Genomic DNA, 24,646 nt, shown 5'->3' on the forward strand with positions numbered 1-24,646 from the left:
GAGTTCTTCTCTGGGGTTGTCTCCTCAAAGGAAAGTCCATACTCCTGAGTTGGGCATTTATGGTCTGCTGTACACTGGTCTCAGCTTTCTCCTTTTTCTCATTTCTTTCTATTCTACACAAACCTTCTGGTCAGTCTCCAAAGGGTTTTACACAGCCCCTTTCCTTCTTTTGTTATTTCTTCATGTTTCCATTATTTGGAATGTTCCCCTCAGTTGGCTGCTGTTCTCTTCCTATTTGTATCTTCCCCATTCCTGAAGGCCCAGTTCAAATCCCACCTGCCCCATAATGGTCATACTATTATATGCCTAATATGGGCCAGGTGTTCTACTAGACCTATACATATTTTTTCTCTCAGAGTGTAAAACAGTCCTGTAAAAGAATTACTGTTATCTTTATTTGCAAATGAAAAAATAATCACTGAAAGTTAAAAAGTAACCTGATCCCAGCGACTGAGTGCCAGGGCCAGTGTTCTAGCTCAGTTCTTCTTGACCAGAATGGTTAACTCCACCATGCTGGTTTTTCCTGAATTCTTCTGGATTGGGTTAATTACCTCAACCCCCCACTCACACCTTCTCTGAGCATACTCTTTGCCTTGGTTGGATGTGTCTTGTGTTTGGCAATCAATCATGTATCAATATTATTACTTTTGCACATTCTTGGGTTGCTAACTCTTCTTTGATGATAACATCTTTTCTTGCATTCTTTTATTCCCACCAAAGTGTGCTTCACAGGCTTTTCATAATGAGTTTTTGTTTGGTTGGTTATTTTACTTAATGAAAATGTCCAGGAGCGAGGGAGTTATTCCTTCTAGTTGTTATTATGTTTATGTTTTTCTTTTTAGTCTAATTTGTCATTAACATCCTACCATAATATTTACCTCCACAGTGCTCTTAGAAAATTATCCTCCCTTTCTCTCTTTCTACATTTTTTTTCTCTTAAAAGGAGAGGCCAAAGAAGCTCCATGGCTGAAGTCTGTACCATTCCCCTCCTTCCCCCCAAAAATTAAACAGGAAAATTGAATGAATGAAGAGCAGGCATTGCCACTGAATATTTTGGTGCAACGAGATGGATGCCTGTTGTCTGTTAGACAGGGGCCCTTTGATAAAAGAATTATGGCTGTGGTCATGTTCTGGCCCTGCTTGGGGCCTCGCTTTAAGGATACAAAAAAGTGTCTCATTGAGGTTCTGCCTTCTTATGAGCAGAGTATAAAGTAAGCATTTATCTTGAGAAAGAATAGCTGTATTTGCTCACCTTTGTCAGTTCATTGGTAGAGAAAACATAATTTTATGTTGCTGCAGAAGACTCCTAGCTAAATTCATCATAATATACTATCTGTTTAAACCTTCAAAACTTGGGAAGCTTTCTCCTCCCTAGAAATATCCATTGATGACCATGCGCTGAATTCTTCTCTCCGTTTACAATGGTTATTTCCATAAAATACATTGAAAAGTTTGCACAGATGTGAAGGAAACAAAGGATTTTGAATTCTTTAGTTTCCTGCAAAGCATCACTAGGAGATGTGATTCTAAGGTTAGAAACTGGGGATTATGGGAATAAATCATGGGTAATGGCAGAATTTAAAATCTGAATCTTCCATGCCTTGTGGATATGTTTCTACATTTCCTTGATCTCTGGTAGCATTATATGGATTTAGGAAGTAAACAGCTGAAGAGCTTTCTGGGAGAAGAACCTGTATTGTGAAATGACTGTGAGTGTGGCAGTGTGGATCTCAGTGCAGCTGTTTGTTTTAAAACATCATAGGCTGCATGGTTTGGGAAAAGAGGGATGATCTTCTCATAGAGGAATTCCAGATGAAATGCAGTTCACTATTTTATGTTCAGCTGACTATAAACAGTGATTATAAAGTAAATTCTGTTTTGGTAATCTTGTTCAGTCCTTTAAACCAGTGTTTCTCAAACGGTGGTTTATTATTCATTAGCGGACTATGAAATCGATTTTGTGGGTCTTATTTAGCATTTAAAATCTATTATTAAAGAGAAGAAAATAGTATAGAATAGAAAATATCAGAGTGAATTACATGTAGTGAGGATATTTTTCTGTGAAATTCATTTTTTGTCATACACACATTTCTTACTGTAGATCATGGTAAAAAAGGTTTGAAAAGCGGTCAGCATGGGTTCCTAGGATGTCAGATAGTGGTGTGTAACCGTTACTGGACTCTTGGCTGGTGCCGGAGACAACTGGGGCAGGTGGAGAGGAGAGAGAGGAGGCTCCGTGCTGTGGAGGAGCAGTGTTGACCTGGTGATCAAGTCTGCTGTCCTGGTGAAGACCGAGTGGATTACTCACTGTGCAAACACAGTTCACGAAGAGCTCTGCCTTAGTGCAGCACTGGAGGCTGTTGGTAGAGGCTATTTCAAGTCTAAACAGGAAAACTGATTACAGTTTCTTGGTTGAGGAGAGGTGCAGGAGACCATGTAGGGAAACACTTTCCTTGAGATTTCCTTTTATTTCTCTCCCCAGCGTCACTTTATATTTTGAGGCAATAGCTGAGCTCCTTTGGGGTATAGACTGGAGTGGACATTGCCATTTGATAGCAATTAACATGCATTGACATTGTCCAGCTTCTGAACCCCCTTCATTTCTGGAGTGATCATCCGTTGTTGCTGTGGAAGCTGAAGGAGGTACAGACACATGACTAGTGGTGAACCAAGTCCAGCCTATTGGATTCCTCTGTCCCAAGACTTAGCTTCTGGAAGGAATGGTACAAATACATAGGGGTGGCTTGAGATCATTCGTGGAAGCAGCAGAATGAGGAGTCCAGTTGTGGTGATGGCTGGTGACCAGTGGTGGCCGTGCTAGAACGATGTCCTTATCAGACTGTTCCTGTGTTCTTATATCTTCCTCTTAATTTATTTTCATCCTAAGGTAGACAGAGTTGGTTTCTGTTGTTTGCATCCCAGAACCCTAAGTGGGTAAAGACTTAACAGGAAACACGTTAGATGGATTTCTGCCCCCAAAGAGCTTAGTACATAACAGAGAGGGAGTAGGTAAATATGCAGTAGACACACAAATAAATTAGTAAAAGTTAGCAAGGCATGGAGGGGATTCAGGGTTGCTTCCTGTATATTCCTTCAAATTATAGTTACCTTGAAGTTTCACCAGATGGCATATCTGCAAGAGGTTTTATGTCTTTGCATCACGACACTTTGGAAATACAAGTTAATGAGGAATTGGTTTTATTAGGGTGCAGCATAATATGATTTCAAACATTTGTAAGTTAGGGTTTGTTTGCTTTGTTACTTTTTTTTTTAATCTAAACATTTTTAAAAGCCTTGAGTATACTCACAGAAAACTGATTAATGAACTGTGAGCTTTTTGAGTGTGAGCCAGTAAAAACATACTTTAGAGGAAGAGACTTAGAGAAATCTTGAGTCTTCACAACAGCCCTGTAGATACTTTATTAATCCCAGAGGAAACAGAAACGTGTAGAGGTTGAAAAACGTGGCTAAGGTCACACAGACATTAGAGCTGGGGTCTGAACCCAGGTTAGGGTGACTCTAGGCCCAGGCTTCTAACTGCTTCTGTTCTGTAAAGAACTGTAGAGGTCATCTAATACTTTCCTTGTTACACAGGATTTGTGTTCAGAGAGCTTTAGAGATTTTTTCAATACCAGGCAGTTTCTTGTATTGCTTACAGACAGAAGCTGGTGCCCACAGGTGCGTGTTCTCTCTCTCTCTCTCTCTCTCTCTCTCCCTCTCTCCCTCCCCCCCCCCCGCCCCGCCCCTACCCCCTTCTCCTCAGTCCGACCCTGCCTCCCCCCGCCCCACCCCTACCCCCCTCTCCTCAGTCCGACCCTGCCTCACCTTTTCACTCTGTCTACTTCTTTCCTGCCTGATCCCTCTTGGTCTGCATAGTCCTTCCTGCAGCTCCACCCTCTTGATTTTCCTTCCTCCAGCCCTTTTCCAGGACAGCTGCACCCTTCCTTTCCTTTTAGATTGTCTCTATTCCTCAAGGCTGGGAACAGAGTCCACTCTACCTGGTCACTTCACAGCCCTCTCTTCTTAACTCCTGTAGTTCTTAATGCTTGCCAACTATTAATAATAGACTGGAGGGTTTTGGTGGGCTTAGATTTTAAGCGTGGTTCTTCCTTAGATTCCCTCAAAGCCCGCGCCTTGCCCAAGGAAATGTGGCAAACTGAAAGGGCAGTGAAGCTGGAGACTGAGAAGTGTGTCTGAGCCTGGCCTCACCACTCACTAGCCACTTGGCCGTGGGAATGCCCGAGGCTGAGTCTTCTCATCTGTGAAAGGAGCTGTAAGACTCGAATGTGGTTATAGATGTGAAAGCTCTTTTTAAGCTATAAAGTACCATATAAATGCAAGGTTTTATTGTGATGGTACAAGTGCTTAATAAGTATTTTAGTGATGAACGATTGGAAAGCACAGAAGGTGCAGACAAGCCATTTTCCCCACCTTTGGAGCACCCACTTCTGTCACCATATTTTGACCACTGTATTCTGTGCTCTTTAATAACATTATAGATGTATTAGTGGTAAAAGAAATAAAAGGGGGGGATAGCAAAGCATATTGATACAGTGTGGCTTTTAGGAAAACACGTTTTGACTTAATTTAGTTTGATCAGAAGCAGTCTCTCAGGGAAAGCAGGCTCACTGGGAGCAGTGCAGAGAGCCCTGGATCATCGAGTTGGCATTGATTGTTTGATCATCCCTAGAAGTTTATTGTAAATGGAGCAGCACTTAAGGTTCTGGGGTATTCCTGGAATTGCTGCTGTAGTTAGAAGTGAGTTATTCTGTGTGGCCAGAGTAGCATATAGAAAAGCCATAATTCTGACTTGCTGACGGGAAAAAATAACAGATTTTGTTTTTATGTCATCTTTTTGGCTGGAATCCATTAACGTTGCATAGCATCTTGTGATGCCTTCCTCAGAACAGTTATCTGGGCCTCAGTAAAGCAGGGGGCACTGGGAGCAACAGACACAGTCATTGACAAGGCTCCGGTGGGTGCAAAGCCCCAGGTGATGAGACTAAGAGGGAAGAAAGGTGCTTTCCCTGGGGGGGGGTGTGTGTGTGTGTGGGTGTGTGTGTGTGTGTGTGTGTGTGTGTGTGTGTTAGGCCTTTAGGAGGTTCCGTGCCTATGGGGTGGGCCTCTGCCAGGGCCACCAGAGCTTCCTCCCCACATATCCACCCCTACCTTTGTGGTGCCAGAGCAGTGTGATAGTTGTGGGCTGGAACGCAGGCAGGGCCCAGGGCACTTTCATGATTTGTTGAACGACAGTTCTTTCAGTCTTTGGAGGGAGGGGCCCGGAATGAGACCCGTCTCCTAGGTGGATGCTAGACTACGGAAAGTACTAAGAAGACAGTGGTGTTGGTGATGGGGGGCACTTTAAAGCAGTTTTTACACCCCTGTGGAAAAAGCCTGGTCCTTGGAGTCAGTCACGTGTTTGACATCTGGCACCCCCACTGATTGGCCTGAAACTTCTGCTTTTTATGAGAATTAAGTGCAAGCGCCTAGCTCCGTGCATGAGATGTTACAGATGCTCGGTGTATGCTGGAGCTCCCTCTCCTTGACTGGAACTGTGTTCCATCAAGCTGTAATCAGTTTAACAGAAATTGCGACCAAAATAGGAATGCTTACTGCCTGCTACACTCTGTGTTAGGTACTTTATATGCATTAACTAATTTAACTCTTAACAGCTTTAGGAGATAGATGCTATTTTTTATCCCCCCACTTACAGCTGAGAACATTGAGGTTTAGAGAGGGTAAGTAACTTGCCTAAGATTACAATCACTAGTCGGTGGGATAGGCAGGATTCAAACCCAGGTCCTTATGACTCCAGCTCAGGCTCTTAACTGCTCTGCTGTGTCATCTGAAACTTATGAAATGGGACTTTGATTTATGACCAGGCTTTTGCTCAGAATCCCTATTTATTCTTTGTTCTTCTAAGCAAGTTGGCCACCCACTTCAGTCCCCTGCCATAAAGCCTACATTATATTGCTTTAGCACTAACATCTTTCACATCTATAGCCTCATTTGAAAAAGGCATGTAGGAGCTTAAGGAAGACTTTTTGAGAGATTTTTTTTGATCCGTTGGGCAAGATGCTTCCTCTCAGGTTCACAGATGGGCTCAGATTTAAATGACTTGCTCAAGGTCCACTTGCTAGTTGTGTATAGAGGCAATAAAATCACACACTCTGGATTACGGTGATATTTCCATTGGGTGATGTTGCTTGCTTTGTTACCTTCATCTTTCATTTAACCATTTAGCTACTTACTGATCACCTAATACAGTAAAGCATGGAACAAAAGTGACAAGAGTCCCTGCCCTCTTGGAACTTATATTGTTGCATCAGGTTTCCTCACCAACCTTAAGACTGGTGCCTGCTAAGATGGTTTTTAAGGTTTAAGATCTTCAGTCTTAACATTTCTTAAGGTATTAAGCAGCTGATTTCAGGACATTTTCTAAATTACATGTTTCTCTGTTCAATTTTTCTGGGTTCATACCTTAATTCATCAACATTTTATTTGTATTTTCTACTTCAGGAATCAAAAGCTTTGATTCCTTTAAGTCATACATTAAGTAATTCACTGTAGGTGTGATGGTTTCTCTAGTAAAAATCAGATATCCAAAGTATTTTATTTTGAGTCTTGTCATTGATTTAAACATTTTTTAAAATTTTACTTTCATTTATTCCTTCTTTAATGATAGTCCTTTTAAAAAATTTTTACTTTATATTGGAGTATAGTTGATTAACAATGTTGTGTTAGTTTCAGGTGTATAGCAAAGTGATTCAGTTATACATATACATTTGTCATTGATTTTAACCATCATCCAATCTACTTTTATCATATACATCTGGCCATGGCCTTTGGCCCAAAGCACTCATATTCTGATCATCATATTTGTGAATATTAATATGATTTATCTTTATGTCTGTCATCTCCACTATTCAAAATTTAATTTTATGTTCTTCCTTTAATAGATACCTGTATTTCAGAAGATATCCTTGAAAATTTAGCAGGCTTTCCATATCTTCAGACACTGATTTCTGGAATTTTGCATCTTAGAAAATAGTTGTGGTACCCCATTTATTGCAGTTAGTCCTGTTCAGACTCACAGAATCACATTTTGTTTCTGTTACTTTTCCCTCATTCACAGAGTATTAGATATACATATCTCTTGCATAAGACTTTTATAAACTGAAAAACAATTGAGAATTTACAAAATTTCCCTGATTTTTTTTTTCATGTAAAGTAGCATCTGCAAGATTGAGCCACTAAAGTAATGGCTAAAGCCACTAAAGCCACTTTCTTCAAATGAAAGAAAGGCATTTTCTTTCAAATCCTTGAAAATTTATAAGGAGGTTAGGGTGGAAGAATTCACTGCTATCATCAAAAAGCTTTTGATTTCTCAATTTTATCCTTACTATTTTCTGAGCTTCTTTGTATTCATTTGAGTTGGGAATGGAACCCAGTGAATCATGTTATTTTTAAAGGGTATTGAGTGATTCCTACTGGTCAGTTTTTCTAGCATTAAAGATGTTCTTTTTGTACCTTGTAGCAAGAAACTTGAATTGATTTCTTGGAATTATCCAAAGTATTTATAAGCTGACCTTGCTCTTTTCCTACTTGTTCTAAAAGTAAGTAGTTAGAGCATGTTGTTTAGTTTATTTGGAAAGAAATGTTATTTGAATGAAGCCATTGCATAAATGCTGTAGCACAAAAAACACTTGTCATCCTGAATGAGTCGTCATTTCACATAAAGTGGGTCACCAGTCTTAGGTTTAAATGTTCAGATTACCTTTTTGTTTGTTTGTTTTTAATTTATTTTATTTATTTATTTTTGGCTCTGTCAGGTCTTCATTGCTGCAGGCGGGCTTTCTCTAGTTGGCGGCGAGTGGGGGCTACTCTTCATTGCGCAGTGCGCGGGCTTCTCATCCCAGTGTCTGCTCTTGTTGCAGAGCTCGGGCTCTAGGCACGCAGGCTCAGCAGCTGTGGCTCGCGGGCTCTAGAGCACAGGCTCAGTAGTTGTGGTGCACGAGCTTCGTTGCTCCACGGCATGTGGGATCTTCCTGGTCCAGGGCTCGAACCCGTGTCCCCTGCATTGGCAGGCGGATTCTTAACCACTGCGCCACCAGGGAAGCCCTAGCATGCCTTTTAAGTGCTATATGGGTGTGTTTAATTTTTTATCATTGGAATGTCAGTTTTCTGAGAACAGGGATTTTTGTTGTTGAATCAGCCTATAAAAATATCAGAGTAAATGCATATTGTCAAGAAATTCTGTTGCTGATCTTGATTTCTCAGAGTTTAATCTCTAGGCTAAGCATCACAAATTGATACCATTTTCTTGTCCTGTCCAGTAATACTGGAGGTCAGTTTGAAAATTATTAGGTATAATGTGATTTCAATACAGTGTTGCTTGTAGTAGAGAATGAATAATGGAAAAACCAAACTCTTCTTGATTATGGGTTTTGATAGAATCCTGGTGATTGTAGTCTGATCCTCAATCCCCATGACTCCTGTGTTCAAGTAACATGTGATCTGATGGTGCATATTAAAATGCTTTTGTGAGTTTAAAAAGATTTATGCAGGGGCTTCCCTGGTGGCACAGTGGTTGAGAGTCCGCCTGCCGATGCAGGGGACACGGGTTCGTGCCCCGGTCCGGGAAGGTCCCACATGCCATGGAGCGGCTGGGCCCATGAGCCATGGCTGCTGAGCCTGTGCGTTCGGAGCCTGTGCTCCGCCACGGGAGAGGCCACAGCAGTGAGAGGCCCGCGTACCAAAAAAAAAAAAGATTTATGCAGTAGCTCTTCTTAAAGGGACTGGTGGAACTTCAGGTCTCTTCCTACTCTAAAAGGTTCTGAGTGTGCGTCCCTCTTCTGGTTTGGGGCACTAAAGCATGGAGGCCATCTGGTTGATTTGCATTCATCCTTGGCAGCATGCTGCCGGAAACATGGGGTAGCAAGGCCCCAGGCATGCTGTTAGCAAGTATGAATGTGGTAATGCTGTTCTTTACCCACACCTAAAAAGGCATATTGGAGGGATTTCCCCATTTATGCATCTGGAGAGACCGGACTGGCTTCTTCCCTCTACCGGGCCTTTGCACATGCTCATCCTTTACCCAAACTGCTTTCTCCCCACCTCCCATGATAGCCATTCCATCTCAGCTCAGTGTTACTTCCCTCTTGAGTCCCATGCTGAATCACATTCCTTATTATATGCTCTCTTTTTCCTTCATGGTATTTTAAGTTCTTTATGATTACTTCTTTCTCTGCATCTTTGTTTGATTCTTTTAGTCCTGTGGACTGTAAGCTCCACATGAGCAGTGACCATCTTGCTCTTGTTCTTCGTTGCGGCCTCCTGGTATAGTTCAGCTTTTGGCACGAAGAACTGCTCAAAAATAATTGTCGAATGGGTCTCCTAAATGTGGGATTTGAACACCTGCTTCTGAGCTGAAGCAGGGTATTAGATGTAGCTAATTTCAGATGGCTGTTTTGCTGCAAGGCAGGGTATCTATTTATGTAATTAAAACAATTGGTTATATTACATTTTTAAAGTTGAAAGTATAATAATTTGTTCTTTGAATCTTTTAAAAACTGTCATGACAAAATAGCCAAGTCAAAGTCATCACATCAAAATTCATACTTATATCCCCTGCCCGGCCTCCTATCATTAGTTTTGCCTTATCCACTGCAGAAAACCTTCCCAAACCAGCCCTCTCCAGTGTCAGTCATTGGAGTTAGCAAGGGGCATAAAGATGACATCATGCCACACCCACTCTACTGATTTTAGATTGCTTTTGTGTTTTGTGCCATCTCCCACTTCGACTCTAAGGTCCTGTGGGAATGCTGGCCTTGCAGCCTCAGAGGTAACTCATCCCCCTTTCCCCAGGCACCCCTCCACTCCTGCCTTGTCATGCATGGGACTGTGCTCCTCCTAAAGCTGGATTCTGATAAAATGTGTGGAATGACCAACAGAAAACTGAGACAATAATCTGTATTAATTTGGCAGCCATTTTCAAATCACTAAGAGTGGTTGCTCCTTATTTGCAAAACATAGTTTGATTTTACTCTTAAAAAGAGTTTGTGAGAAGCACCAAGGAAAGCTGTTAAAACAATGCAGAGGGCTTCCCTGGTGGCACAGTGGTTGAGAGTCCACCTGCCGATGCAGGGGACGGGGGTTCGTGCCCCGGTCCGGGAAGATCCCACGTGCCGCGGAGCGGCTGGGCCCGTGAGCCATGGCCACTGAGCCTGTGCCTCCGGAGCCTGTGCTCTGCAACAGGAGAGGCCACAACAGTGAGAGGCCTGCGTACCGCAAAAACAAAAAAACAAAAACACAATGCAGAGCTGTGTAGGTGGTGGTGGTGTTGGTGGTGGTAAGAATGGGACCAGGAACTTTAATTTTACAGAACCAAACTGCTATTCCTGTTTAGTATGAATAAGGCTTTGAGGTGAGGTTGGGAGGACCTTTATTTGCTGCCTAAGTTTTCAGATAAGAATGACTCAAAAAATATTTGGTGAACTGAAAGCATCATTGGTCAGATTTGTTCCCAGGCCCTCCTCCTTTCACCATACCATTTGCTGTTTCACCATTAAAATGAAGCCAGGAGTAGACTGGATTGGGAAGAGGGTAATTCTAAAGGAAGTAGAAATGGGAAATAAAAGTGCACATCTTTGGGCCCCTAAACTATTGTTCACAGCCTCAAGAGAGAGAGAGGTTGTTGATGGAAAAGGCACATAGTCCTCATTCACACTGGACAGGGCACTCTACACCAAGAAGCAAAAGTCCCTGGCTTCCTTTCTTGAAGCAGTGAAAATAACATCTTCTTCTTTGATGTTTACACCCTAAGATGTCTCTCTGTCCTCTCAGTGTCCTCATCAATGTTCCCCCCCCCCCACCTTCTTCCTCCCAAATGCTTTTTCCTGCCTGTTTATGGTTTGGGCTGCTTCCTTAATGAAAGTGTCCTCTTATTTTCTGATGCAGTTACCTCTGCAGCTGATTTATTTATTTATCTTTGTCTTTAGCTCAGCTCTGAATGGGTTTTGGAAAGTAGAGAAGAAAATCCAGTCTGCTTTTTGGGGGGCATTGGACAGCTGGATAAATGCAGGTATGTACATTTGCATATTTAAAAGAAAGACAAAAAGGAAAATAGCTTCTATAAAGAATAATGAAACTGATCTTAAACTTATAGGGCTATCTGTGCTATATCCATTTATTTTTCAATATCGTTATTTTAATTTTTGTTCGTTCCAAATGTTGCATGTGCTACTTTGGAGATTTTTTTTTAACTACTAAAATATGGGAAGTACAGTCTTAAGTTCCCTTGTAACCTCTCCTAGATATTCACCACTGTTAACAAATTATTGTCTGTTTTTCCAGATTGTACAAATGCATAACCAGAAGGATCATAATATACATGTTTTGCTTTTTTCATTTTGCAGTGTGTCATATACATCTTTCAATGTTGGGTCAAATAGGTTTTGTTTTTGGTTTTTTTTTTTTGCGGTACGCAGGCCTCTCACTGTTGTGGCCTCTCCTGTTGCGGAGCACAGGCTCTGGACGTGCAGGCTCAGCGACCATGGCTCATGGGCCTAGCCGCTCAGCAGCATGTGGGATCTTCCCGGACCGGGGCACGAACCCGTGTCCCCTGCATCGGCAGGCGGACTCTCAAACACTGCACCACCAGGGGAGCCCAAGGGTCAAATAGTTTTATGTCACCTTAACAGCTGCATAATATTCCTTTATGTTGGTATTCTTTTTTTTATATATAAATTTATTTTATTTATTTTTGGCTGCATTGGGTCTTCATTGCTGCACGCGGGCTTTCTCTAGTTGTGGTGAGCAGGGGCTACTCTTTGTTGCGGTGCAAGGGCTTCTCATTGCAGGGGTTTCTTTTGTTGCAGAGCATGGGCTTTAGGCGCAGAGGCTTCAGTAGTTGTGGCTCACGGGCTCAGTAGTTGTGGCCTGCAGGCTCTAGAGCACAGGCTCAGTAGTTGTGGCACACGGGCCTTAGCCGCTCTGCGGCATGTGGGATCTTCCCAGACCAGGGCTCGAACCCGTGTCCCCTGCATTGGCAGGTGGATTCTGAACCACTGCGCCACCAGAGAAGCCCTTATGTTGATATTCTTAATTTTGTTTACTGAGTGCTCTCCTGTTGGACATTGTATTTTTGTTTTCTATTTCAAATGGTGCCACATCTTGTACATATATAATTATGTATATTTGCCTGATTATTTCTGTAGGGTGAAAGTGTATAATACCATCTTTAAATTCTTCCCCCTCCATGTCTCTTTAGACTCTTAAGGACAAAGGTTTTTTCTTAAGTTATAAAGCAGACTAGCTACTTTGTCTTCCATCTCTATTTTTCATTGTTGGGGTACAGTTGGAGGCTCAGTGTTGGGTTTTAAAACTTTCTTCCTTGATAGTTGATCTGAACCTTAAGGTAAGTTATGAGCTAATCTTTCAGCCTGGTCTCTGGAAAATTTTGATCTTCAGATTTATTTTGGAGATTAAACAAATAAAACCAAGTGCCTTTTAGTTTGTAGTATCGAGGCATATCTAGTTCGTGTCCTTCCTGCAAGTATCTCACCTCACCAGGGCAGCTAACGGACCAAGCACATGAATTTGTTGAAGAGAATTTGGTTAAGAGAACTGTGACTGTGGCCCTCCCTCCGTGACTTGCTTTGGGTCATTCTGCAAGCTCTGTGCTAGGCACTGGTGATACAAATATGAATGACACAGTCCCTGTCCTTAAGGAACTCAGCACGTGGGAGTGAGAGAGGGACAGACAGGTGAATAAGAGGGTTGTAATTCAGTGCGGTCAGTGCAGTGTGGTGAGTTTGAGAGAGGACATCTAACTCAGGAGGTGGGATGGAGGTTCAGAGGTGGCTTCTTGGAGGAGGTAATGTCCGAGCTGAGTTCTAAAGGCAATTGAAGTTTGCCATGAAAGGGATGAGGTGGGAAGGCACTCCTGGTAGAGGAATCAGCATGAGCAAAGGCAGGAAAATGAGATAAACGGCTTGGGGGTGGGGGTGGGGGGTAACAAGAAGATGGCAGCTTTGTGAGTTTCAAGCCTGCAGTAAGAGGCCGAGAGTGATATAACATGAGATGAGGCCAGTGCGGCTATCTGGCCAGGTGATGGAGGGCCTCTGTTAGGAGCTTAGGATTGGTCTCTAGATTAATGGGGAGCCTTTAGAGGATCTGAGATGTGCTAGGGGGACATTACTTTGGGGGCTAAGTGAAGGTTGGCTTGGTAGGCAGGAGGAAAGTAGGAACCTGGGGTCAGGGAAATTGGTTTGAGGCCATTGGTGCTGGGGTGAGGGGGAGAAAGAACATGCAGGACTTTCCCTAGTTCCCCTCTCTTTTCTCACCATGCCCAAAGCTCAGTTGCTGAGGTTGGCTCGTTGATCCTAGTTGCTCTCCCCATTGAGGGCGCTCAGGTGAGTAACTTATTTGCAAGCTTCTCACCAGTGGGTTCTGACCTTTTCAAAGCAAAGCTTCTCGCTTACTTTCTGGTGCCACAAAGTGCTGCCCATCGTCCTGCCTGTCCGTGGGGTGAAGGGACCCGGCTCCACTCATTAATTCTCATGACCCATTCATGTGGCTTATGAACATGAATCGGTAGTCCTTTTGTGTGTACTATCTCAGAGCCAGCCTGGGCTAGGCTCTAGGGGCATGAAAATAGGTAAGGATGGTTAATGCCCTCCCCGAGCTTGCCGTTTACTGGGAGGTAGACATAAAAGTAAAAGTGTAATTTGTGCCAGTAGGCCTATTCAAAAGTTAAATGATTCCGGTAGAGGTAACAGGAATATTAGTAATGTTAACATCAGTGGTTCCAGAATGAGGCACATTTTTCAACTACAACTTGTGTGCAAATACAGAAAATAAATTCAGGTCATGTCTAAAATTACTCTGATTTTTGACAATATGGTCTTAACCATAATTCATGAGCGTGCATAATTGATTACTTCCCATGATTGTACCTGCTGTGAGCTCTGGTACATTTGATTTTCAGGGAGGAAAGAGGCAGGGGGAGGTACTTATCCAACACCATATCTTTCGGCTTGCTTACCTTCAAAACACTCTTTCACCACTTAGTGCTTTTAGCACATAGAATGACCGCATAGTCTCATTTTCCTTCCACTACAGTATTTAAATATAAAAGAGGACTGCAATGCCATGGCTTTCTGTGCTAAAATGAGGAGCTCCAAGAAGACTGACGTGAATCTGGAGGCCCCTGAGCCAGGGGTGGAAGTGCTCTTCTATCTGTCGGACAGGGAGCCCCTCCGGTTGGGCGGCGGAGAGTACACAGCGGAGGAGCTGTGCATCAAGGCGGCGCAGGAATGCTGTGAGTACCGGCAGCTGCCCAGGGCCCAGCAGGTCCCGGTGTCTCTGCCCCCACACCTCCACTGAGTGGAGAGAGGTGTGGGCTCTGGGAGCCATTCGTTCTGCCCTGCCTCTGCCACTGACTTGCATTTGACCTTAGGCCAGTGAATTTAATTCTGAGAGTTTCACTTTTCACTTTCTTTGCTGCAAAGTAGCTTATTCCTGCTCTGTCACTAATGAGCTACAGGGATACCAGGGAACGATGCTCAGTTTTCTGATTTCCCCTATATCTGTGAAATTGGAATAATATCAGCACTAAATGAGTGAAGCGCCTGGCACAAAGTTACAAGCTCAGAAGTGCCATCTCTCAATATATTAATTGTTTAAAACTTCTGAAAAGTGTGGTCTGTCCTTATGCTACCATGACCTGTCTCCTTATTGCCTGACACCCCCCTCCCTGCCCCCTGCCCCTGCAACATGACACTAAGTTGAAGGGAGAAGTTAAGTGTCACTTTGTGGCTTGGTCAGATTGCCAAGTTGTGAAAAGGAAGGACAGTGAGGCTGTGAACAAGACAATCGTTTTTTCTTTTTTCTTTCTTTTTTTTTCCTTTTTTTAAAGTGAGGCTTGTCTTACTAAAGTTAGCCTATTGCCCTTAGAAGGTAGGAAACCAAACTGACTAACAAAATAAAGCCCTTCATTATCCTTTAAACTTGGAGTCATTGGCAATTTTTGCCTACCTGCTTTTAAATGACAGGTAAAGTTAATTCATAGAAACTGAAGATCTAATCCACGTAGATCATGGTGGTGGTTATACAACTCTGTAAATATACTAAAATTCATTGAACTGTACACTTAAAATGGGTGGACTTTATGGTATGTAAATTACATCTCAGTAAAGCTGTTTTTAAAAAATCCACTCATTTCATGATGATAGATTAAGTAGCCATGATGGCAGATAGTCTGATCCATGCTTTACTTATATCATCTTTAGTCCTCAGAACAGCTCTGCGGGGATAGTGTGGTTGTTTCAAGAATCAGCTACCTTGTTTGTAATACAGCTTGTCTAGAAAACCCATTTTCTTCCTGATAATGTCTTTCTGCTTAAAATGCTTTAAATACAAGAGTTCCAATAAAAGGGGAGAGGTTGGTGCTATAGGGAAGAATGTAGTAGATCCTTACTGACTAAACATAACACTAGATAAAGTTGGCTGAGTTACAGATTATTATGGGGAAAATGCATTAATATTTTAGAGTTACTTTGACTAGATAGCAGAGTAGGTAAGGAACCAGCTTTGGACAGCAGCTTTAAAAGTATTTGTAATTAGCAAAACAACTAGATGTAAATTGGTGTTTCTAAGGCATTTTTTCCCCTTTACCTTGAGATTTGGTTTATAGTGTTTATTCTCTTAGCCAAGCTTCTTGCCATCAGCATAGCAAGTATAAACCTTAGTTTGTTAGCAAGGATCATTTGTACAGAATTGTTGGGCTGCAGTTAGTGAGAGAGACAGGAATTGCTGCTAAAGGAGATGAGGGGGAGAACCTGTGAATCTGAAGACAGACACAGCCCCTGTATCCTGTTACTCTGGGCTCAGGGTCAATTTGGGGCATCAGTTTTTAAGCCCAGTCTGTAGAGAATGAGTAGTATCTTTTGTAACCAACTCAGGGGATTGTTGCAAAAATTAATAAATTTTAAAAATAGATGAATACAGAAATACCACAGATTCTTGTAGCTATTATTATTATTATAGTGCATGATGTTTTGGGGTCAGTATACTTCCTCATTTTTCACCAATATATGGTAAATTTTTGTTCTTTTAGCTCTCATTATTTGCCCCCTCAGTACCTCTATCTAGGTTTGAATGCCAGCCCTGGATTTTACTAGTTGAGTAACCCTGAATCAGACTAAATCTCAGTTTCTTTACCTGTAACATGGCAAAAATAATACTTAACCACATTAAGTGTTAGGAGAATTAAAAAGTAATAGATGTGTGTTAGCCTGATGCCTGATACGAAGCCCTCAGTAAATGTTAGTATTGTTATTATTTTTCAGTACTTTTATATAAACGGTATCTTTCATCTTCCTATTTTTAAGTAGTATTATTGTTTGAATCAGACCTGTGGTAGAATTATAGACCTATCCATGATTATAGATAAATTATTCTTCAAATATGTATGTTTCACATTCAAATATGGATATGTATAAAGAAAAGCTAGATTTCTAGGCCAGTCCACAGAAGCCAATTTATGAATGAAAACCTACTGTTTACCTGAAACATAGTCCTGATAATACTGGATCCAAAAGCCATTTGCCATTTTTCCCAAGGGAAAATGCTCTTTGAAATTTAGCTCCATCTTCTCTGTTACATGGAGGAGTGTAACTCTGAAGGGGTAACTCCCAAATATCTTGAGAAGCAGGAGTTGAGGAGTTCAGCAGAGGCATGAAGATGACAAGAAAGCTGTAACTTCTTAACTTAGCGTGTGCATTGGAGAGAGTCCCTGCCTAGGTGAGCAGGGCCAGCCGGAGTCCCAGTCAGTGTCAGTCTCACTTCAGATGTCTGAGTTGGGAAACAAGTGCCAGCTACCTCATGTTCTCCCATGTTTTTTTGCTTTTAAGTTCATTGTATCTTAGTTTGAGGCCTGACCACACATGAAAATATCAGCAGTGATTGATTACTTGCAATCGTTCTCCTATCTCCCCTGACACTTTCAGATTGCAGGTCTGTGTAATTTTAATCATGGGTTCAGAAGTGAGTGGAAAGGTACTCTCCTGGCTTCATCATCTCCCTTATCTTTTTGAACATTCTTGTATCAAAGGAGGCAGTTAGGTAGGGAGGCAAGGGAGCACTGTTGGACCACCTTTTGTAAGCATATGTTCTTGCTAGTTGGCTACCAATAAAAAATATTTTTGATAACCATACAGAGTACTTAAGAAATGTATTGTTATTAATGGCAATAGATTTTAATCACTGATAGAAATCACTTTGGTTATTTATTCTAACACACATTTCATGTGCTACTGCCAGGAACTTGTTCACATGTTTAATGTGTAATCACAGTGTGTTAGAACTGGTTAAACATTTTCTGTAGGAGACAGATTAGGGATTTCTCAAACTCTAAGAATGTTTCTCACTGTGATTAACAAGGTGCACATCAGGTGGTGTCTGGAAACCTCTCAGATGGCCTTTTTTTCTTTGAAGCAGGATTTGGTAAGACTCTGTCATAGACACTGTAATGAGAAATATTATTAGACTTTCATTTTTAAATGGTTTTAACCTGGTTTGCCAGGAGCTATAGTATATATTCCTGGGGAGCCATAATTTTTTATTATTTTGTTTAAAACTGCCTGATTGAACATGGTTGGAAGTTGTATTTGGCTGTAAGAGGATGCGAATATGACGTAGATTCTTTTTGGATAAGAGAATTTCTGGTCTTTGCATATGTTGTGCTTTGGAACCAGATGGCCAGATTTATCTGTCTTTAATTTTCTGATGTGTTCTTTACTTTTCCCCAGGTATATCTCCTCTGTGTCACAACCTCTTTGCCCTGTATGATGAGAACACCAAGCTCTGGTATGCTCCGAATCGCACCATCACCGTCGACGACAAGATGTCACTCCGGCTCCACTACCGGATGAGGTATGGGTGCCTGCTGGGCTCCCTCATGCAGGGACGGGCAACGGTTAGCCTGGAGCCCTGATTCACTTACCAAGAAGTATTGTAGTCATTTTTATAACTTGTAAGTTTTGTGTTTGCTTGGTATGAGAAAGGGCTTCTTCAGTATCTGGAAAACAATTCAAGGTGAGTTTGACCACCTTCCTCTGCCACATTTTAGAAAAGAAATCATTATGATGCAGAGGGTATTTTGAATAGAATTAGTATCCTACAGCAGAGTTTTTCATTCAGTGAATCATGGATATGAGTTTAATTTAGTGAGTTATGACCAGGATTTTTTTTAAAAGAGAGAAATAGATGAGGACAGATAATATCATCATATATACATATCCTAAGAATATTGTTTTTTAGAACTTCAGTTTGCGATATGTAATCTGTCTGTATGTACTAGGTCATGATAAAATAAATATGTTTCTTACTAAAAGTTGCAGCTAGAGAGCTTGAGAAACACTGCCTGAAGTGGAAACCTAGAAATCCTAGCTTGGTCTTGTTCTAAAGAGGTGAATGTTTTGATCCACTCCCTGAGGATTTTTATCTAGTGGGGCTGTAATTTTTCTTCTGGTGGGTACTTACTTGCCTTTTCTCCCATATTGTAGACTTTGTTAAATGTCACGTAGTCTCCCAAGGTGGCACAGGCAGTCAGTACTACCACTGTAGTCTCTTGAGTTTATAAGTGTGTTTGTTCTGTACCTAGAATTGAAAGTATGTTTGTTAGATACTAGCTAAGCATACTTTCACACGTATATTTAGCAGAGGAGCTTATAAATTCACCCTATTATAAATAGGGTGAATCATATCTGAAAAGAATCTTAACGTACATAGATGTGATTAAGTCAGTGGGTTAGCTCAAATGCTAATGGTACGCCGGGTCATGCTGGAAAAGCCCTGGATATCTCAGAGGCCCTCAGTATTTTAGCTGCTATTTACTCTGGGGAGTCAGTAGAGTTGTTACCATTCCACAGTGGCCTGGGTGTTTTTCTCAGCGGAAGCTGAACCAGATCTACGTTCTTTGATAATCATCCTGGGGCTGACTTTCCTCTTCTCTCTGTACTCACCCACGGTCTCACCTTAAGAGGAGAGGTGTGTGTCACGTGAGATTTCACGCCCCAGATTTAGGGAAACATTCACCCCACCCAGTTGAGCCTTCCGACTATATTTGGATTTGTTTTTCAGAGTGTAATCTAGCTTTCTGTGGCCTGGGGGTTGGCTATGTGACCCAGCATTGAAACATGTATTTGCAGCTCGAAGTCTAGGGAGTGGGGCATCTCATTGAGTTCTAGTTCTTTCCCTCTAGGTTTTTCCACTTGGCTCGGAATCTAGAATGGTAGAATCTGGGACTTGGAAGACACCTGAGTTTGCCTGATTCAATTCTTCCAATTTTTTAGGGGGAAACTGATGTCCAAAAAAGAGAAGTGAGTTACTCACAGTTACACACATAGTGAATTGTCTTGTTAGCATTAGAATCCTCTTTGAGGCCTTCGTCTTTGCTGGTCATGTGACTGCCTCATGATTAAAAGCTGTCTTTGCCAGCTCCCTGTTTATGTTAGCTGCCAGGAAGTGCATGGCTGCCTCATTTTTGGCACCTTGACTTTGTACCTGACATTGGGCTTCAACAGGATATTGCTTTGTTACCACAAGCTCTTTGAACTTGGAAGAAAAGATCCCACCCTAAGCTAAAACATTTGCATTACAACAAACTACATAATTTTGAAACCTCAGCATCTCACCACTAAAAAAGGTGTAACACGAAAATAAATGTTGGTGACTATTTCAGTGGAATCCCAGCTCTGTGTTCTTGTACTTTAATTATAGTTTTCTGCTTTTAGATAATTTTGATAGCTATTGTTTTGTAATGTATCTTAATATAAGACAAGCATATTCTTTATTCCTTTTTAAGAAAAAAAAGTTTTCTTGCTTTATCATCTAAATGAATTTTACTCTCCATTAGTAAAGTTCTATGGAAGCCTGAAGAGAATTCGTTGCATATAATAGCTGTACACAAACTTAGAATATGTCATCATCTGTAATATAATTTTCTCAGAAACTTGCAAGGAAGGCATATCTCTTACTGGCAGGTCTGTCTGTCCCACCAATAAGGGGGATAATCTTTCCCTCCCTCCTTCCTTCCTGCAGTGTTCTTCCACATCATTCTGCAAAGGAATATCAGCAGCTGTCGTACTACATTTATTTAGATCATTCTTAATTTTTTTCCTTTAGCATGTTGTAGTATCAGGAATTGGCCCAAGTTTAATAGTTAATTTTGAAAGGGGCACACAATTTCTGTCTTCAGTGTACTTACTAGTTTTGTCTTATTAGCGATTAGGAAGATGTTGATTTTTTTTTTCCTTGAAACATTCCCTGTTGTTACATTTATTTATTTTTCTTGAAGTGTAGTGGATTTACAATATTAGTTTCATATGTACAACATAGTGATTCAGTATTTTTGTAGGTTATACTCCATTTAAAGCTATTACAAAATAGGGCTTCCCTGGTGGCGCAGTGGTTGGGAGTCCGCCTGCTGCTGCAGGGGACACGGGTTCGTGCCCTGGTCTGGGAAGATCCCACATGCCATGGAGCGGCTAGGCCCATGAGCCATGGCCGCTGAGCCTGCGTGTCTGGAGCCTGTGCTCCGCAACGGGAGAGGCCACAACAGTGAGAGGCCCGCATAAAAAAAAAAAAAAAAAAAGTTATTACAAAATAATGGTTATATTTCCCTGTGCTATACAATATATGCTTGTTGCTTATGGAAGATGTTGATTTTGGCAGTTAAATGATCTAAAGTTTTTTTTTCTTTTTATTGTCTTATTAAATAGAGAGCTGTCAGCCTTTGACTATAGGCAATTTCCAGAGATCCAGCCTTGTTTTAGGCTTCCTTCAGCCTTTCTGTAGTGGAGAAGCTGCACATTGCCTTATCTTGTCTGAACATCTTACCTAAAGGCTTCCAAGGCAAGGCTAGTCTCACAGGGCTCAGACAGCAACCTCAGAAAATGTCCTTCTTCAGCCCCGAGAGAGTATGCTGGGCCCTGTTAGCTATTCTCTTAATCATCCCATTTAGACCCTCTCACCTGCCTCCTCCCAGGCAGACCCCCTGGAACTTACAGTAGATCACTAGATTATTGTATGAATGAAGAGAACTCTCCATTTTGGATTTCCCTCAGCAGTCAGAGGAGTTGGCCATGGCCTTGTCCATCTTTTTCTGCCCCAGTGTCAGATTTCCTGTGTCTGCTCAGCTGGTAGGGCTGGTTCACCTCTTACTTTCTGCCTGCTTGGGGCAACCGATCCTGGAGGAGTCCTCCCCACCTTGCTCTGTTCTTCCCTTGAAGAGCAGGCTCCTCAGCCTGGGGGCAGCATGAATTCTGGCCTCTTTGTCAGCTGAGAGCCTCAGACTTCTACTCTCACGTGGGAAGGTGCGGGGACAGTCCTGCAGCTGTGGTTTATGGTGCATGTGGACTCTGTGGATACGTGGCTCTTTCTGTCTGAGAGAGAGATGCCAAAGGCCACAGTCAAATTTTCAGTCATTTCCGTGAGTTTTGTGGAAGATGGGCTGTATAGAATCACTTGAAAGTTGTAAAATGTTGATTTTTACCTTTAAAGTAACTTCTTATCCATCCTTTCCATTTTAATTGCTACTTCTTGAGTTAGGTCATTCATTTGCTGTTTCTGCATCCAACAAGCATGTATTAAGCACCTGTTATATGCCAGGTGCTGGGGATTTAGTGATGAGCAAGGCACTGAGGCCTCTGCCCCCACAAACCTCACGGCATTGCCCAGGCTGCTGCCTTAGGCGCCTGCTTGTCTCGGCCTCTCTCATTTCAGTCCATCTTCTGTGGGGCTTTCTTCCAGTGGGATCTTGCCTCACATCAGTTTGGCTCAGTCTTTCCTCTGCCTTCTGTGTATGGTCCAGACTCCATAGCCTGATATTTATTTATCCTAGTCCCAACTCCCTTCCCCAACACTTTACCCTTCCCTGCCACATCCCCTGGCAGTGGCAGCAACTTCTTCCTCCTTGGTACTCCTTTGACACCTTATCTGAGACACTCATGTTCAAGAAAAACTTATCTGTGAGGCACAATGCCTTGGGCTCATGATGTTATTAGGGGTCCACAGAAGTGTTTTAATTTTATTAAAATCAGGAAAAAAATAATCCAGCTTGGATTATATTCATCTTTATACCAACATAGTTGTAAAATATAACTTTAATATTTTTTTTTTATGGAGGAAAGGAAAACTGTGTGGGGTCCATGGAAGTCACAGTGTAGCCCTATTTATGAGATGTGCCCCCTGGATTTAACTGATTGGCTACAGACAGGGAATTCACAGCAGGCAGGGACTGTGCCTGAGAACCCCTTGTGTTCCAGAGCCTGGCCCAGGACCTGGCATGCCCTAGGCTCTGCAAATAGAGCTCACTGACAGATATCTGAGTTTAACGGCAGCTCCTTTTTGGGAGGTTTTATATGTTCCTTCTCCATGCCGTGGTGGTTTTTCATCAGCACATGGGCATGTCAAGGGAGAGAGACCCAGGTACCCTCTGAGTCTGTAGCCTAGAGCTGGCCTGGATCAGCTTGGCTCAGTCACTTTCACACATTCCAGAACTCATTATGTTTCTCTTACAGATGGCAGAGGAAAGTAGTAGTGGAGGAAACAGGCTTGTGGTCTTAGGTGACCTAGCCTCTCGGAACCTCAGTTTTCCTCATCTATAAAATGGAAACAGTGAAACATACCTTGTACAGTTGCTGTAAGCATTAAATCGCATAATGTATATGAAGCATTTATTAGTTCAGGGCACTGCAGCTGATGCTTGTAGTAGTGTTTGTATATTTCTTCTGTTTTAAAACTTTGTTCATTGTAGGATAAAAAGTGTCAGTAACAGCCATCTGAGAATTAGGAAACACTGCTACATTAACGGTATGTCTTGACTGTATGATGAAACTAGATTTCAGAAATGTTAAACTGTGAAATAGGTCTTGGATTCAAGGCAGGCTGGCGTTACTAACAGTGGAGGGAGTTGCTGGGCTAGCATCTAGTTCTAGACAGCAGTGTTTTCCTATCTAGGAAGACGGAGTGGAAATTACTTTGTGATTTTAAGGAAGTCACTTTATCTCCCTGAGTCATAGATGAGGTTCTGGCAGTATGCTCTTCACAGAGTGCTTGTAAGAATGAAAAGAAAAGGACCTTATAAACAGTGAAGCGCTACACAGATGGAAGGTCTGTTTGTTTACTTCTCAGGGAAGTTTAACCTCTGGCACTGATCGCTCTGGGTAGAACCAGGATGCCTCTCCCACGCATGCCAAGGTCCCCTTTCCCACAGTTAACATGCATCTTCCTGCCTTACAGGTTCTATTTCACCAACTGGCACGGGACCAATGATAACGAGCAGTCAGTATGGCGGCATTCTCCAAAGAAGCAGAAGAATAGCTACGAGAAAAAAAAAGTTCCAGATGCAACCCCTCTCCTTGACGCCAGCTCATTGGAGTATCTGTTTGCTCAGGTAAGATGTTGGGCCCGGGAAAGCCTGGAGTTTGTGGGGTGGGTAAGACATGGTAGGGGTCAGATTCCCTGGCGCAGCCGACCATGGTGGCAGCTAAGATGCTTTATGGCCTGTTCCATGGGTAGTTCTCACCAACCCTGGACTTGCCCCAGGTGAGGAGGGGGAAGGCAGTTCAGCATCCAACCGGCTGTTTATCCCACTTGTGGGCTTTTTGGGCTTTACTTCTTCCCCATTCCTTTCTTTTTCCCCCCTCCTACCATTTCAGTTTGTGTCTACAGTGCCTCCTGTGCAGAGAGCAGAGGGGAGCTATAAGTGAGGGAAGGTGTAGTTCAGCAGGGCTAATCACAAAGGTACTTCTCAGCAGTCACAGAGAGGAAGGAGGTGGCCACTCTGAGTCACACTGGTGGCAGGGTAGAACAATAAGACACTAGAAGAAAGCCAGAAAGAGAGGTTAAGTCACCTAAATTACATTACCCTGAGATAACTAACATTTTTGTATATGTGCTTCCTGATTTTATCATGCAGATATGTATTATGCACTATGTAGTTTTTGAAAATATGTTATTGTTCTGAGTGCCTGTGTACTTTTTGCTAAGGTGCTGCAGAAACTGTGGTGAACAAGACAGACGTGGTCTCTGCAAGCACCAGACATATAATCGAGTTGGACAAACAAAACAAGCAGATAAAATGATACATAGATAATACACAAGAAATTGTGAAAAGTGCTATGAAGAAAAAGGCCTTTGTCATAGAGCATATGGGGAGGGAGGTTTGAATGGGGAGACCTAATTTAAATAGCGTGATCAGAGAGGATCCCTCTAAAGAGGTGGCATTTATACTGAACTTTGAAGAATAAAAAAGTGTCTGCAATTCTAAGGGAGGAGTAGAGCAAAGCTTTTCAGAAGCAGCACTACTGACACTTTGGGCTGGTTAATTCTTTGTTGTAAGGGATTGTGGAATATTTATCCACACCCCTGGCCTCCTCTCCTTAGATGCCAGTAGCACCAGTGTAGTGGCAGTAGAGTTGGAGAAAAATGGGTGATTCTGCGATTAATTTTGGAGATGGATTTGATATGATTTGCTTATGAGTTGGATGTGGAAGGTGAGGATATTTGAAGAATCAAAGAGAATTTTGAGATTTATTTTGGGCAGTGTTTGGTAGATAACGGAGTGATTCCCTGCATA

At 42.2% G+C, this 24,646-nt stretch overlaps 1 protein-coding gene across 4 annotated transcripts in view; it reads left to right on the plus strand.

The window, feature by feature from the left end:
- The window catches only part of JAK1 (Janus kinase 1), a 139,151-nt gene that overhangs the window by 75,138 nt on the left and 39,367 nt on the right, over window positions 1–24,646 (plus strand). For all 4 annotated transcript variants that reach the window (XM_029227833.1, XM_029227834.1, XM_029227836.1 and 1 more), the window contains exons 2-5: window positions 11,001–11,083; window positions 14,125–14,323; window positions 17,814–17,937; window positions 23,308–23,461. In XM_029227833.1, coding sequence (XP_029083666.1) covers window positions 11,078–11,083; window positions 14,125–14,323; window positions 17,814–17,937; window positions 23,308–23,461 — 483 coding nt within the window. In that variant the 5' untranslated portion in view covers window positions 11,001–11,077. The remainder of the gene's footprint in view (window positions 1–11,000; window positions 11,084–14,124; window positions 14,324–17,813; window positions 17,938–23,307; window positions 23,462–24,646) is intronic.

This window comes from Monodon monoceros, unplaced genomic scaffold, assembly GCF_005190385.1.
Source record: "Monodon monoceros isolate NGI ecotype Baffin Bay Population unplaced genomic scaffold, NGI_Narwhal_1 Super_Scaffold_18, whole genome shotgun sequence".
NCBI classification, from domain to species: Eukaryota; Metazoa; Chordata; class Mammalia; order Artiodactyla; family Monodontidae; genus Monodon; species Monodon monoceros.